Source organism: Megascapheus bottae, chromosome 26 (genome assembly GCF_031878675.1).
Source record: "Megascapheus bottae isolate mThoBot1 chromosome 26, mThoBot2.hap1, whole genome shotgun sequence".
NCBI lineage: Eukaryota > Metazoa > Chordata > Mammalia > Rodentia > Geomyidae > Megascapheus > Megascapheus bottae.
The window spans coordinates 21231866-21249154 of record NC_143534.1 but is presented as its reverse complement, the minus strand read 5'-3'; the positions used below and the strand labels follow the sequence as shown (position 1 = coordinate 21249154).

The window sequence follows — 17289 nt, the reverse complement described above, 5'->3', positions numbered from 1 at the left end:
GGCCATTCCCAGCAGCCAGCAGCAGAGAAGAAATCAAAGAGCTAACTGATCTCATTTAGCATTTCAGTTGAGGCTTTCCTGTTTCTTACATTGTGTAAACGCAGTCTGTTGGGATCAGCTGTTTCTCTTAGTGTTTTCCCAGTCCAGCTGCGTCTGTCCACCTGCTGTGAGGTGTTCTAGGTGGAGCTGAGACTGAAAGTTCTGTACATCCACACCTCCTGGGGTTTCTGTGATACAGATGCTGTGTGAGTTCACATGTAGCCCCCAGAATCTCCTGTAGCTTCTTTCTGGATGAACTGCAAGTCCATCCACTCACACTCATCCCAGACAGAAACTTTGGGGCTGTTGGTGGAATTCAGACCACTGTCTCACCCACTCTGATTTCCTTAGCTACTCTTGCTCAGAAACAATTCCCCCCCACACACACACACATGCACACTTTTACCTTACTGAATGGGAAGTGTTGCCACTCCTAAATCGCTGTCTTTATTCCTGAACATTTCAGCTTTAGGCCCTATAAAATATGTGTTTGTAGAACAGTGTTTTGGGAACAGTGTTTTGATAATGGGTTTTTTTTTTGGTACTGATATTGGGTGCTATCCCTGAACTTTTGTGCTCTAGGGCCGTGCTCTACCTCTTGAGCCACAGTGCCACTGCACTTCTGACTTTTGGGAGATTAATTGAGAATCTTGTGGACTTTCCTCTGTGGGCTGGCTTTTAACTGTGATCCTCAGCTCTCAACCTTCTGAGTAGTCAGGGTTACAGGTGTGAAAAACCACCCCTATATTGCCTGCACTAGCAATACTGGTGATTTTCTTTGAGAAATAGACTTAGGGAGCAAAAGGGAATGTTAATGCTGTACATAATTAGTTTGCATCTCTGGAATAATTTTTTAACAAATGGATATGTTGTAAAATTAAAAAGAGGAAATTCTGCATTTATAGAATGTAGAACCTAAATTCATTTAAACTATTTTCACAATACTGCCATTTCGTTGTTGTTGTTATTTGCATGACTGGTGTCCTACCACTTGAACTATTCCTCCAGCCTTACAATGATTTAACTTTTCAAATTAAAATTTACAAGTGAGTCCTGGGGTACAGCTGAGATGGTAGAGTACTTGTCTATTATGCTCGAGGCCTAAAGGTTAAAATCCTCTCCTCATACTGCAAAAAATCATTTACAATTCAATGACTGGGTTTATTACACACACACACACACACACACACACACACACACACACACACACACACACACACACACACACACTTGTAACCTTCCCACACACTGTGTTCGTAGTTGAAGAGATTGTGCAGTTTCTTCTTCACGGCTCCTGGTGTCAATGCAACTTGAACTCTTTCTTCAGGTGTAACGATGGTCGCGTTGGCAGACACTGTGAATGCAGCACTGACGAAGTGAACAGTGAAGACATGGATGCTTATTGCAGGAAGGAGAACAGCTCAGAGATTTGTAGTAACAATGGAGAGTGTGTCTGTGGACAGTGTGTGTGTCGGAAGAGGGATAACACCAACGAAATTTATTCTGGCAAATTCTGCGAGTGTGATAATTTCAACTGTGATCGATCCAATGGCTTAATCTGTGGAGGTAAGAAAAGTATTGTAAGTTGTGAACTATGATTTCCCCTTGTGTGGTAAAAATCTTAAAGGGACAGCATTTTCGGTCAGTCCATCCTTAAATACACTTTCTTATGTGTTGTTGGCTTATTTTTACTTTTTGAGTCAGTGCTGTGATTTTTTTAATAATTACTTTGAGCAATCCTCTTTATGATTGCAGGAAATGGTGTTTGTAGGTGTCGTGTGTGTGAGTGCTACCCCAACTACACCGGGAGTGCATGCGACTGCTCTTTGGACACTGCTCCGTGCATGGCAGTAAACGGACAGATCTGCAATGGCCGGGGCATCTGTGAGTGTGGTGTCTGCAAGTGTACAGACCCGAAGTTCCAAGGTCAAACTTGTGAGACGTGTCAGACCTGCCTTGGCGTTTGTGCTGAGCATAAGTAAGCATTCCCTAACTGCTTGAGATTGTACTTACCTTTATTCACCTAAGTATGTATTAGAGGTATCAGTGGAGCCAGGACAAGTACCAGTATGTTGTACTATAAATAGATGCCCCAAAGGAGCTCACTTCTTATGTCTTACTCATTAGCTAGTATGTGTTTATCACCTGAGAAAGAACCATGCTATTATTTTTATATGAAATTGCTATATAATTGGATCTGTGTGGTTAACTTTGTTAAATTGTCATTGTTACCACTTTTTTTTTTTTTTAATGGTGCTGGAGATTAAACCAGATGAGGGCCTTGTGTTCTACTGAGGAATATCTCTGGCCCAGTTATAAAGTTAACTCAGCAAAATTAAAGGTTTACCCTTGATTGATTGTAATTATATATAACTTAGACCTTTTAAGTTAACAGTTTATACTATCATTTTTAACATAGACCTTGTTTATGATCTATTTCTGTATTGAAATAGATTAATTGGAATTATTAATTGGAATTCTATTATTGACTGGGATTATAATTCAATTATTACTCTTAAAATTTCATTCGTGGAACTAGTTTTTTTTTTTAAGAAACAGGAAATTTACTAGTTAAAAAGCATTCATTGCTGGCATTGTCTAACAAAATTACTTAAGCATCAGTATTAATGTTTAACATTTTTTTTCTATGGCAATAACAGCACTAGAGCTCCAGCTTTTTTTTTTCATCACTTTCAAGTATTCTTTCTTTTTTTTGCCAGTCTTGGGCTTGAGCTCAGAGCCTGAGCACTGTCCTTGGATTTTTTCAAGGCTAGAGCTCTACCACTTGAGCCACAGCACCACTTCTGTATTTTTTCTATATATGTGGTACCAAGGAATCAAACCCAGGTCTTTGTGCATGCTAGACAAGCACTCCACCACTAGGCCAAACTCCCGGCCCCAGAACTCCAGCTTTTATCACTTGAGTCATTGAGTCATCCCCCCACTTCTGGCTTCTTGCTGCTTTACTGGAGATAAGAATCTCTTAAGATTTATCTTATCAGGTTGGTTCAGACCTCAAATACTTAGATCTCAAGCTATTTTTAAGGAGTCAAAAGGCACCATTCTGTTAAAAGTGCAGGTCCTTTCATCTCCCCGAGAGAGCATACTCATGTGGGTAGCTTGGGCAGCTCATTTGCCTCAGTCTACCTCGTTGGGGGCAGGGTCAGAGAGACCTCCTCATGAACCCTTTCCAATTGGCCACCTTGAGATTGACATCAGCTACAGACAGCCCTGCAGAAACCACTGCTGGAGGCTAGAATCTTCACTTCCCATCCAAAACATGTTGCCCTTGGTTCATTAAATCAAGGGGTTAGCACACAAAATAACACTTTAGGCAAAATGTTTATTAAGTACATTTAAACACACTAACTTTGTTTTGACAGAGAATGTGTTCAGTGCAGAGCTTTCAATAAAGGAGAAAAGAAAGACACTTGTGCACAGGAATGTTCACACTTCAACCTGACGAAGGTAGAAAGCCGGGAGAAGTTGCCCCAGCCTGTGCAGGCTGATCCTGTGACCCACTGTAAGGAGAAGGACGTGGACGACTGCTGGTTCTACTTTACCTACTCAGTGAACAGGAACAACGAAGCCAGCGTTCACGTTGTAGAGACTCCAGGTAGAACCCAGTCATTATACGTGTTTATTTGCTTTCATGTGTGGTTCCGACTATCTAGCTTATTGTCAGATCCCCTAATATCCAGATACAAACTCCATCTCTATTATTTTAGGTACAAGTTAGGAAATTTTTCTTTTCTCAAAGCTTAAAACACTTTCTAAGCATGAAATAAGGATCACGAGTTTTAAGTTTTCCGTTAGAAATGTTTAGACATAGTAGTCTGCTCAAGGCACTTAGCATCAGTCCTGACAATTAACTCAGTGCTCAATTGATGATATTTAAATTTGAACTGGGTTTTGTATTAAGGATTCTGGGGAACATAATTCGTTAAGAGGATATTGGGTCCCCCAATCCTAAAATTTTTATTATGGTAACAGGTTCCCTACTAGCTACTGTTTACTTCTCAACTTAATATTTCTCTTATTAAAAAAAATACATATGTTTGTGTGTGTGTGTGTGTGTGTGTGTGTGTGTGTTAAATGGGGGTTAGAGTTACATAAATAAGGTAACGAGTACATTTCATTCTGAACACTGTTACCTCTGAAGATATTATTAAATTGGTTCTGGTTTTCAGGAAATGAAACATTTTTATATCTTGCTTTATGAATAACTTTTTCTAAGTAGAGTCCTTAAAAGTTCCTAAATGATCATATAGGTTTTTATGTGAGCATGTTAGAAAAGGTGATAAACTTAACTGACAGGAAACTGCTAAACTTTTTAAATTTTATTGTTATTGATAAGGTGATGGGATGCGTGAGTAAGGTAACAACAACATTTGTTTTTTAAGCATCGTTGCCCCATCCCTCATTTTCTCCTGCTTACCCCTCCCCTCCAAGTTGTATGGCTCATATCCAATTTAGTGTCAAGTGAGTGTCATTGTCGCGTTGGTTCATCCTTTATCATGCTGTTTCTGTGATTCCCTTTCCCTTCTACATATCAAATAATCTTATATACAAGACACAAGGTACAGAAAACTAAGAGAAACAAAAACCCTACATACAGGGCATGAGTAAGAACCTCATGTTGCCATATCTTGGAGTTCATATTGATACGCTTCATTATATATGGTCCTATGCACTGAGAATTTGGGCTATTGAGATCCATACCCTGTTAAGAATGTCACAGATGGGGCCGGGAGTTTGGCCTAGTGGTTAAAGTGCTTGTCTAGCATGCACGAAGACCCGGGTTCAATTCCTTGGTACCACATACATAGAAGAAAGCTGGAAATGGTGCTATGGCTCAAGTGGTAGAGCTCCAGCCTTGAGAAAGTCCAAAGACAGTGCTCAGGTCCTGAGTTCAAGCCCCAGGACTGGCAAAAAAAAAAGAATATCACAGATGGGCTGAGTGCAGTGGTTCACGCCTGTAATCCTAGCTAGTCAGGAGGCTCAGATCTGAGAACTGCTGTTCAAAGCCAGCCCAGGTACTAAAGTCTGTGAGACTCTTATCTCCAATTAACCACTAGAAAACCGGAAATGGGGCTGTGGCTCAAGGGGAAGGGTGGTAGCCTTGAGCTGAAGGGCTCAGGGACAGTGCCCAGTCCCAGAGTTCAAGCCCCATGCCTGATGAGAGAGGAGGGGGGAATATATATCATAGATGGGGTGGGAATTCAGCTTAGTGATAGAGTGCTTGCCTAGCATACATGAAACTCTGGGTTTGATTTCTCAGTACCACATAAACAGAAAAAGTTGGAAGTGGCACTGTGGCTCAAGTGGTAGAGTGCTAGCCTTGAGCAAAAGAAGCTCATTCAGTGCTCAGCCTCTGAATTCAAGCCCCAGAACTGACAAAAAAAGAAAGAAAGAAAAAAAAATACCATAGACATATAGTTCTTAGAAATGAGAGAAATCATTCAATTTTTCTTTGACTTTGACTTCATTTAATATAATTTTTCCCAAGTTTTTCCATTTCTTACAAATGGGGCAATGCATTCTTTCTGATGGAAGCATAGAACCCCCACATCATCTTGATCTGTTCATCTACTGAGGGGGGCATCTGGGTTGGTTCCATATCCTAGCTATGGTAAATAATGCTGCCGTGAACATGGTTGTGTTGGTAGCTTTAGTATGGCCTTGTTTGTGGACATTTGGGTAAATGCCCAGGAGTAGAATTGCTGGATCATAGGGGCGCTCTATGTTTAGTCTTTTGAGGAATCTCCATACTGCTTTCCAGAGTGGTTGAATCAGTTTACCAATAGTGTAGTAACATACCCTTTTGGCCAAATCCTCACCAGCATCTGTTTTTAGATTTCTTGATATCAGCCATTGTAACTGGGGTGAGGTAGAATCTTAATATTGTTTTGCTTTTCATTTAATGACCAGAGATATTGAGCATTTCTTCATTTGTCTATTGGCCATTCTTTTTTCCTCTTCAGAGAAGTCTTTTTTTTTAAGTCTTTAGTTCATTTTTTAATGGGGTGGTTGTTTCTCTGAGGATTTGTTTTGGGGGAATTTACTTTTTTTTTTTTTTTTAGTTCTAAGTATATTATAGATATGACTCCTTTGTTTCTTGTATGGCTAATGATCTTCTCTCAATCTGTGAGTTCTGTTTATCTTGCTAGATATGTCCTTTGCCATGCAGAAGCTCTGCAGTTTAATGCAGTCCCATTTGTCCAAACTTTAATTTGTTGTGTTTCTGGGTCTTTATTTAGGAAGTTTTGGCCTGCAGCAAGGAACCCTAGTATTTCTCCTATTCCTTCTTGTATTGTTTTCAAGAGTATCTGCTTCAAGGTCTGGAACCCATTTGGAATTGATTCTGGTGCAGGGTGATATCTATAAGGATCTAACTTTAATTTTTACATGTGTTTAACCAATTCTGCCAGCACCATTTGTTGAAGAGGCTTTCTTACATCCTGATTTGTTTTGTTTTGTTTGGCTCCCTTATTGAAGATTAGGTGGCCATAATTTTGTGGATTCATTTCTGGGTCTTCAATTCTATTCCATTGGTCTTCAGGCCTGTTCTTGTACGAGTGCCAATCTGTTTTTACTACTGTAGCTTTGTAATAGAGTTTGAAGTTTGGTATTGATATTTCTTCAGCCGTGTTCTTTCTGCTAAGAATTGATTTTGCTATTTGGGGTCTTTTATTATTCCACATGAAATTGTGGATTGCTTCTTCTATTTCATTAAAGGGTTGTGTTGAGATGTTGATGGATATTTCATTGAGTTTATAGGTAGCCTTTTATGTTCATATGAGATGATGCTAAGTGAAATGAATAAGAAGATATAGAAAGAAGAGATTTTTCTTTGTGGTTGTTGTTTTTAATGTACTGGGTGAAGTTACTTCTTTTTTCTTTCATTTCCCTGCCCCTCCTTTAGTTTATTCTCTATTGTCACTGTACTTGATTTTGGTACCCTGTGTCTTGCATATATGTTTATCTAAATTGGGGTAGGGGATGAGAATAACAGAATGGTGAGACAAATGACAAAGTGTGAATCAATGCAACAGCAATACACACAAGACAATATGTTGGAAATGAACTTTTACAACTTAGGGGAGGAGGGAAAGTAGGAGCAAACAGAGGGAGTGGTAAAATGTAACTGTAACCCCTCTGTGTATTACCTGGACAATAAAATTTAAAAAAAGAAAAAGACTGTGCCCAGCTCTTTGTGGTTGTGGCTCGGCTTTGCATTTACCCCCCACCTTTCATCCTTCTCAACTTTCTTCTCTCCCAGATTGCCCCACTGGGCCAGACATCATTCCCATTGTAGCGGGCGTGGTTGCTGGAATTGTACTGATTGGCCTCGCCTTGCTGCTGATTTGGAAGCTTTTAATGATAATTCACGACAGACGGGAATTTGCTAAATTTGAAAAGGAGAAAATGAATGCTAAATGGGACGCGGTAAGTTGCAAAGCATCTAAAAACTGAAGTGACTTAAAAAGTAAATGTTCCTCTTATTCTTAAGACTTTATTTACTATTACTATTTATTGTTTATCAAAGCCCTCTTTAAGTATTTCATTCCCTAATGAATGTAAATTGGAAAATTTTTAGTAGAGTTGAAACTAAACCTGTTGATCTACTCTTTTAATGTAGAACGGAATCTCAAATCTCATTACCAGTGTAGAAAACAACTTAGTTGCCCTTCTTCCACCTCTGAACCTTAAGGAGAAAATAACCATATTTCAAAAGCTACAGCTGGGTTCAAGTGACCCTCACCTGTAATCCTGGATACTCAGGAGACTGAGATCTGGAAAATCATGATGAGAAACCAGGCCAGCCACAGAATCTGTTCAACTCCATTTCCAGAATAATTAACAAACAAATCAGGTCAGGGTTGCTTGGGCTGGAGGAGGCAAAGGATTAAGCAAGAAAAGAGGATGCCAGAATTGTCTTGACATAATCTCTTCCATGTCTGTCTGTATGCATTTGAAAACTCATGGAACTCTGAAATTACAGTATAATTTATTCTATGCAAATTAAATCTCAATAAATGTCGCTGTTTGAGAAACAGTTTACAAGATTTGACTGCAGAGTTTGCACTAGCATTTAGTGGATTCTGGTATGGATTCAGAATTGGGCATATATGGCCTTCCTGTATTCATCTTTTGAATGAATCTTTTGGTGAATCCTGTCACCTTTAGCCTGCATGCTACACACTGAACATGCAATATTGTATGCAATTACTATAACAACCATAAGGCTAAGCTGCAAGGATAGGTCACTACCATTTCTCAAGTATTTTCATTTTAGAAATTGTAGAAATAATTTTAAAAAGTTCTCTTTTTAGTGTTTAAACAGTCAATTTTCTTTCTGATGAAATCATTAGAAACTATTTCTTTTACTTTAGCAAGAAAATCCGATTTACAAGAGTCCTATAAATAATTTCAAGAATCCAAACTATGGACGTAAAGCTGGTCTCTAAGTTGCCGTTCGTATTTCTTTTCCTTTTATGTCTTTGCATGTTAACTTTTTTTTTATCTTTTCCTTACTGCACTTGTGTGTCTCTTATCACTGTTGCTGCTTTTTAAAAAGCTGTCTGGATTTTAAAGCTGTCTTGCAGCTTTTCTTATTGCTTGTTGACTTGGTGCTTCAAAAGACTTCAAATCAATGAGAAGATGAACAAACAGCAGCTCTGTTTTAGTGCTTTGCAGGGAGACAGACTCAAGTTAATATTCCACTTAGTAGTATTCCGTTTACCTCTCCGAGGTTCCATTCCTACACTTGTGTTGGGGTTGGGTTGGTGACTGTAATATTCCCAACAGTACTAGGTAATCTTATCCTTATATCAAAAATGATTTGTTACATTGTAGGATTGAGTATTAAAAATTAGATAAGAAATTGACTTTGAAAATAGAAAAATCTGTCATCCTGTAACACTTGTGTAGTTTTTAACTACAATATCATTGTTACTGTTCTAGAAAGATTGAGTTTTTGTTGTTGTTTTTTTTTAGTTCTCAGTCATAACTTGAGATTCAGCTGCTGGAGAGTAGAGATTAGAGGATCCTGTTTTAAGACGATACTTGACAAAATTAGCACGAGAACCTATCCTTCAAATCTGTGAGCCAAAAGATGGATTAGGAGCCTGACTTATAGCACCAGGCCTTGAGTTCAGTGGTGTATGTGTGTTGAATGATTCTAATTTTCAAGGAATGGAATTTTTTAGAAAATAAGTTCATCAGTATAGGAATTTTAACTTTGCATTGTATTTGTGAGTCTTGCACTTTTAATCAGCTAAGCAATGATTCCAGTCCTACATTTTGCTCCTTAATTTTGGAAATGGAGTCTTAAGCAAACTTTTCTGCCTGGTCTGACTGAACTTCTAGAGGTTAGCCTCATGAGTAGCAAGGATTTTAGGTGTGAGTCACTGGTGCTTGGCTAAAACAAAGACTCGAAAGAGAAATATACCATGGTTTTCCTGGGTGGTGCGGTGCCTTCCTGATAGCCTAATACTTTATAGAGTCTGGGAGGAAAGATCACAAGTGGTACGATAGCGTGGGAGGCCCAGTGAGTCATTATCTCAAGAAAAAATAATTCTACAGTTACATCCTGTAGCTGGCTAATGTTATGTTTGTCTTCTGTAGGTAGTGGACAACATTCTTTCTTAGAGTTTCAAACTGCTTCTATGTGAAATTTGGTGAAATGCTTTGTAAAATTTGTAAAAATATTAATTATGCTTAGAACCAAATTTTCCAAACTAGTGACAGAACCCTGCTTTTGTCCACCAGCGGTCTTCATTGTGGTAGAGGATTCAGCTTTCCTCTTCAATACCTTCTTTTGTAGAACACGGTGGTGTTGGTAGTGTTGTTGTGGTCATAATAGCTATGGCTGCCTGGCATCAGTGGCTCACACCTGTAATCCTAGCTACTCAGGATCTGAGGTCTGAGGGTCCTGGTTCAAAGCTAGCCTGAGCAGGAAAGTCCGTGAGACTCTGTCTCCAGTTACTCACAGAAAGTAGAGCTTTGCTCAAGTGGTAGAGGACTTAGCCTTGAACAACAGCAGCAGCAACACACACACACACACACACACACACACACACACACACACACACACACACACACACACACAATAGCTCAAGTACAGTGCCCAGAGTTCAAGCCCCAAGACTGGCAGTAGATTAGACAGATAGATGGATGGATGGATAGACAGACAGACAGATCGACCTAATTCTTGTTTCTTAGTGAAAATAGGAGCTACTTTTATTCCTGCCTCATACACAGAAAACGGGCATAGAAGGATTAGCTAGCTGGACTGAGTTCACGTAACTGGGCAGTGGAGAAGTAGGTTCGGATCTAGGCCGTTGAGCTCCAGGGTCAGGCTCCTAAGCTCTGCAGGGCGCAGATCCCACTCAGATGCTGCCGTTTCTTGGTTAGGAAAAGGTAGATCATCACTCTGTATTATAACAGAATTGCAGGTTCTGGCAATTTGTTGTAACTCAGGGAAGCAGAACTTCTGTGGTAGAAGGTGTGAGAATCATTTCAGTGCATGGGTCTTGACACTGCAGCTACACTTGTTTACTTTTGGGGGAGTTTGCTTCTGAAACAATACTGGAGAGGGACGGGGGATGTAGCTCCGCAGTAGAGTTGATGAAGTAGAAGAATGAAGGAGGCTCTGGGTCTGATATTCAGCACTGAAAAACAACCAAAAATCAAGAGGGAGCGGGAGGGGGTGAAGGAGAGGAAAGAAAGAAAGGAACTACTAAAGGAGGGAGGTAAGGAAGGAAGATCAGATAAAAGCCAAAAATAGATTTGCTATTTTACAGAATAAAGAAATGACCCAAAATACCAAGAGTCCTAATCTGCCACATCTTCTTTTTATCATCAGGCAACCATAAAACTTCTTCACCAAGTTAAATTTGTTAGAAAATTTATGTTTATTTGTATATGGGTAGATTAGTATATTTTTAATATTAATTTAGACTCATCAGTCTGATAACTTTGCTGAGTGATAATTAGAATTAAATTCATTACTGGATTTTTTTGTCTCTTTGTCAGAAGCAGTTAAATGCTAAAAATGTCAAAGTATTTCTCATAAGGCAAATGTTTACCCTTCCTGTATGTTAAAGGTAGTTTGCAGGAAATCATCAAATTATTATTACTTATGCCTGCTGGTCATATCATTCTCTTAGGTTTTGGCTAAAGTATTCCTTTTTCATCTATAGTAAGTGTTTCCCATTACTCTCACGGCAAATGTTTGGTAAAAATTTTATTATTTGGGTCAGGAGTTTGGCCTAGTGGTATAGAGTGCTTGCCTAGCATGCACAAAGACCCAGGTTCAATTCCTCGGTACCACGTACATAGAAAAAAAGCCAGAAGTGGTGCTGAAGCTCAAGTGGTAGAGTGCTAGCCTTGAGAAAGCCCAAGGACAGTGCTCAGACCCTCAGCCCAAGCCCCAACTGGCAAAAAAAAAAATTATTATTCATTATTGTGTAACAAAATTGTATGCAAGTTTATGACTATACATCAGGTTAATCTTTTCAAAAACCATTAGGTAGAAATTAAGAAATAAAACTAGATTACACCTATAATCTACAGCCATTCTCAAGGATGGGATCTGGAAGATCATAATTTGAAATTGTCTTGGGCAGAGGAGTTTGCTTAGACTCCATCCACAAAATTAGCTAGCTAAAGGCAAGGCTGGAGAAGTAAATCAAGTTGTGGAGTGCCAGCATAGCAAGTGTGAGAGACTGACTTTAAACTCCAGTACCTCCCCTCCCCTCCACCTCCGCCCCAATAATAAGAGTACATCCTGGCTTCTAAAGCACTTTCTAATGTTTTCCAGTCATTAGTAGACATTGCATTCTCATTAATAGGCATTGCAGTTATTTTAGCACGTGAGACTATAATGTAGACACCTCCTGCCCTTACACAAATTTTACTGTAGATACTAAATCTCTGCTGATTTTCATTGTGGGTAAGAGAGTAGAAATGGTTTAGAGTCACCACTGTTGAAGATGTGCTTTTGAGGAGAGGTCTTTACCTGAGAATACAACCCTGGCCTCAAGATTTTAATGGGTTTTTTTTGGGGGGGGGTGGGATTGCATTCTGAATGATGGAAACTAATCTAAATTACCTCAGTTTACCCCCATTTAAACTGCTGCCTAATACAGACAGTATCATTTTACCTCTAACCATGCATGCTAAACTTCTGTTTGGATGGACTTTGAAATAATATAAGTTTCTGTGTATAGCAAACCAAAGTTCTCCAAAGGTAAGTTCTTGCATATAAAAATCATATTTTGTACTCATGCTGGGTTCTTTATATTTTGCTTTATGTTTTAAACACAAAATAATAAAATGTTTTTAAGCACAAAATAAGGATACAGCCGGGCCCCACTGGCTTATGTCTGGAATTCTAGCTACTCAGGTGGCTGAGATTTGAAGATGATGGTTTGAAACCAGCCCCGCAGGAAAATCTACTAGATTCTTATTTCCATTTAACAAGCCAAAAGCAAGAAGTGGAGCTGTGGCTCAAGTGGTAGAGCTCCAACCTTGAGTGCAAAAGCTAAGGGACAGTGCTTGTTCAAGTCCCAGTACCAACGAGAGAGAAAGGAGGTAGGGTGGGAAGAAGCCAAAAAATACTTATCCAGTGCATTTTTGAAAGAAGCTTAATTAAGTGCTAATTTATGGATCCCACCATTTGAATGAGTAGCAGTACCAGTTGCATGTGCAAATAGAAGGATGGATGAAATGAGTATTTATGTACACTCTGACTTCCTGAGAAGTTAGTCGTTAGGGTGCAGTTTGTTGACTCTTATTTTGAAATGTCTATAAAGCACGTATTAGCTTCCGTTGAGGTTAGAGCTTACAATGACATTCTGACGACAGATGGTTTTTCTGAGGATTTCTGACTTGTTCCAGCCAATGAGGTTGTGTCTTAAGGAGTGAGGACTGGAGGCTTGAGCAAGGAGGATAGCTGGTCTTGGTGTGAGTGGTGTGCGTACCACTGCTGAGCCCAGCACACTGGCTCATCTGGTGCCTCGGATCTGCCTAGCTGCTATACCTTCCTCTGGTGATGAGTTGGCACTGTCCTCCTGTCCTCCTTTTCTGTCCAGAGACTTCAGAACATCCCCCTCCCTACAAACATCACACACGTAAGACATCTGAACTGCATGTATTTTTCCAGCCATGTGCATTCTATCCATGTGCCATTCTCTCCTTTATCTCAACTTGGTGTATATTACTTTTACCTTTCAGTAATTTATCTGTAGTCCATTTCACTATGAAAATATACCTAATCTTGTTTTTCTCTCTTATTATTAGTTCCATATTCTACTTTGCCCTTTTCGTGTCTGTCATCCATCAAACTTTGCTCTCTCTATGAGGGCAGAAATAAGACCCGTGGTTACACCTATGCTTAAACCATCACTGTCAGTGCATTTTTGGTTCTTGAAATACTTGTGTTTATGGCTTGGAGTCACTTCTGGGCCTATAGTTCTTGCTAAAACCCCATCATCCTCTTCACAATTGGGGAAAGAATGGTAATCATTTAACATTCTCAACTGTTTGGGCAATTGGTAATGGCATGTGTGCAATGGCACTGGCTGGGCAGAGCTCTACTGCAGTATCTTCTGTACAAGGTCTCAGGAGCTGTCTTCTCCCCAGCAGGCCCAGGATTCTCGTTTTGTCAAGCATCTTACATGCAGATTGAGGGGATTTGTGTTAGGCCGAGTTAATGCATCTCTAACTCAGGCATGCCTGTGATGGTTGTCCGTAAGCTCAGCTACTTGCAAGGTGACATCAGTCTGATACCTGGACAAATAATGTGAGATCCTAACTAATTTGAAAGAAAAAAAAAAGTGTCCAAAAAGCACACCAGGACAAGAGTGTTGGTTTAGGTGGTAGAGTGCTTTCCTAAGCAAGGAAGTGGCTCTGAATGCCATCCCACCAGCAAACAAAAGATTGGCAGCATGACCGTTTGTGCAAAGGAGCATCTCTGATGGCAGCAGTGTCTTGTGGTCTATGGAGAACAGTCTTAGAACAATCCTTCAGTACAGGAAAGAGCCAAGAAAGAAGCGGTGTCAGATACAGGGTTAGCATCAGATGTCCAGAGCTTTCATCATCATCCTTACATGAGCCACTATTAATGTCTTCTAGAAATGATTAAAAATTACTTCATTAGGAGCTGGGAGTTTGGCCTAGTAGTAGAGTGCTTGCCTAGTATGCATGAAGCCCTGGGTTCTACTCCTTGGTACCACATACACAGAAAAGGCCAAAGTGGTGCTCTGGCACAAGTGGTAGAGCTCTAGCCTTGAGAAAGCCCAAGGACAGTGCTCAGGCCCTGAGTTCAAGCCCCAGGACTGGCAAAAAAAAAAAAGCATTAAATGATTATAAAGTAATGTTTAACCTTGTTTATGCTGTAATACTGTATGATTTTAATTGGATAAATGATTAAGCATTTTTTTGTTTTTGTTTTTAGGGTGAAAATCCTATTTACAAAAGTGCTGTGACGACTGTGGTCAATCCAAAATACGAGGGAAAATGAGTCCTACCTGTCAGATTTCACAACACTGAATGCAAAGTAGCAATTGTCATAGTCACAGTAAGGTAGCTTTAGGGCACTGTTGCCAGGTTTTATTCATATGCAGGTTTTAAAAGTGTATAATATGTATAATTTTCATTTTTTAAAAATTTTTGACAATGATGTGTTAAAAATCCATGCCAGGGATTGACTGACAAAGACTTGAGACAGGATTGTTAGCCTTGTCAGCTAAGGTCACAGTGTGCCTTTTTGACTTCTTCTTCCTGGATGGTGAAATCCTCCTCTCACTGGATTACTGACATTCTAGGAAAGGGCAAGAGTTGAAGGAACACGATACATTTCCGCTAATAGCATGTATGATTAGCTTCTGCTAATGACATATTAAGACCGATTTTCCTATTTTCAGATATGCCAGTTTTCAGTTGCACCAAATATGAAGTACAAGTCCTGTCAGCCAGTGTTGGCTTGTTTTCAGCCTATTCCAACTGCCTATTTGGGCATGACTGATTGACATATTTGAAAGACAGTATGTTGAGGGTTTCAGTAAAATAACTGTAACAGTTGATGTACAGAAGCCATGGGAAGAGAGTTAGGAAGGAAAAGCAGATAGCTTTAAAACCTGTGTGCCATTTTAAGAGTTACTTAATCTTGGTAACTTTTATGCCTTTTTTTTTTTTTTTATAAATTCACACCTTGGATAAAAAATCCTGGGAACTTTTCTGCTATAAAGAGTACTTGATTGAGCACTATTTACATTAAGGCCATAACTTATATAGCATTTGCTGACTGTGGGGACCTTTTAGATTTTGCTATTTTTTAGTTTAATCTGGTGCTTTTAGTCACTTCTCCTAATCTTTTTGCAATTTGCGGGGGGCGGGGGAGGCCTTTTTTTTTTACCAATACTTTTTCTTTGAAGTTTTAGCTGTAATTTTGCGTTCTCATGAAGATGTGAAGTTGAACATAAGGTGCTGCATGCGCATACAGCAGCACTCACTTAGGCAAGTCTCACCTTCAGCTGTGCTGTAGCAGACTGCCAGGCTTCCTGCTCACTCTTCCAGTTGCTGGTCTGTTATTATTCATGTTCTTGTTTTAAGTGCCTTTTCATTTTAACAACTCACTTTTTACAACGCTATTTACTGAAGTTATTTATTAAATAAAAATGGGTAAAAATAATTGAGTGTTTTGGCTCTTTGGTGTGAACATGAAAGGGATACAAGATAAAGGAGTTGATAAAAAATGGGCACTGGTGGCTCACCTCTGTAATCCTAACAGATCTGAGAAGAACGTTGCCCTAACTGTAGAAATCCATTTGTTGGAAGCTGAAGGAGCTGAATTAATTCCTTAAATGCTGCCATACTGTTGACATGTGAACATATTTAGGATTGAAACTGGCCATTTCAAACCACAGAGATAAAATAAACATTTTTATGTATATCACACCCATTGTGAGAGTCTTTGAAGACATACGAAACCAACAGTACACTGAACTGGCCGCTTGCTGGCCGCTTACAGTTGTTTCGGGGGTTTTTCTCTTGTTCTTTACTGTTACTACAAATCCCTTCAATAAAGATGCCTTCATAAAACCCTGAGCCCCTAAACAGTTCACAATACTACTTAATACATTAATGGATAGTATAACAGTATAACTGACATATTTTCTTTCTCTTGTCTAGTTGAGAGGTAATCTTCAGTAGAGGCCATTTGCCAGAAACCTGAAGCTGGTTTCTTTGAAGACTTCTAACCTAGTACTCTCAAAGATAGTCAGAAGAGTATTTCCAGGAATCTTTGATCCTGTAGATACACTTGGTTCACTCTTTAGAATTTCCTGTTTCCAGGTTTCTTCTGAGAATCCAGGGATAAAGAGAAGTGACTTCTGCATTAGTGGGAACAAAAATTCAAGCTGGATTTAGATTAGGATGTTATCTAAATTAGAACTTTGGAAATACAAAAACATTTACCAGGAAGGTTGAGACAAGTATGACTCATCCCTGTTTAGTCAAATGTTGATATATGTGACACTAGAAAGAAAAAGAGAGACAAGAAGACTTTGAATTTAATCAAAATTGAGAAAGTTTGTATGCCAAACTGTTCTCAAACAGTGACAAGGCACAAAATGGGAGAACATGCCAAAAAATATATGAAGAACTACAACTTCAGAGACAACTCAGTTATTTGAAAAGACATTTCCACAGAAAAATGGCCAGCAAACACTTGTAAACAGACCCACTAGGCCAAACTCCTGGCCCCCAAAATGGGAACTCTTATACAATGTCAAAGAGTGAAGACACTTCCTCCAGAGATAAACAATGGCGGTAGGACTCGGCAGCTTTACTCCTGGATATATACAAAAGAATGGAAAGCAGAGACTCATTTCAGATCAATACTCAACGCAGGGCTGCTCACTTCAGATGCCCACAAAGTGAAAGCGGTCCATTGACAAATATGTAATATGAGACATTGCGATATCTCTTGTCCATTAAAAATGTGTTCTGAGGCAGGATATGGTATGGAACTGTTTACATGAAATACCTGGAATGAATTTTCAGCCAACTGGAATATTTGTGGAGAGATAGAAGGGGGAATTGTGCAGATGGCTAGAGTTCTATTTGGGATGGTTTTCTTGGAAAGAGTGGTGGTAACATTTAAAAATGATGATAACAAAAAGAAGACAAAAACCAGAAAATACATAAAGGTTACCCATGTAGCAGGGAAAACATTTCCAA

General features: G+C 39.3%; 1 protein-coding gene across 1 annotated transcript in view; it reads left to right on the top strand.

Moving 5' to 3' along the window:
- Nucleotides 1-14924, top strand: part of Itgb1 (integrin subunit beta 1) — a 50341-nt gene extending 35417 nt beyond the window's left edge. Inside the window, exons 12-16 of the mRNA XM_090319111.1 lie at nt 1367-1605; nt 1795-2017; nt 3423-3655; nt 7322-7488; nt 14504-14924. Of these exons, the coding sequence (XP_090175237.1) occupies nt 1367-1605; nt 1795-2017; nt 3423-3655; nt 7322-7488; nt 14504-14569 (928 nt within the window). The 3' untranslated portion in view covers nt 14570-14924. The remainder of the gene's footprint in view (nt 1-1366; nt 1606-1794; nt 2018-3422; nt 3656-7321; nt 7489-14503) is intronic.
- The last annotated feature ends 2365 nt before the right edge of the window (nt 14925-17289 follow it).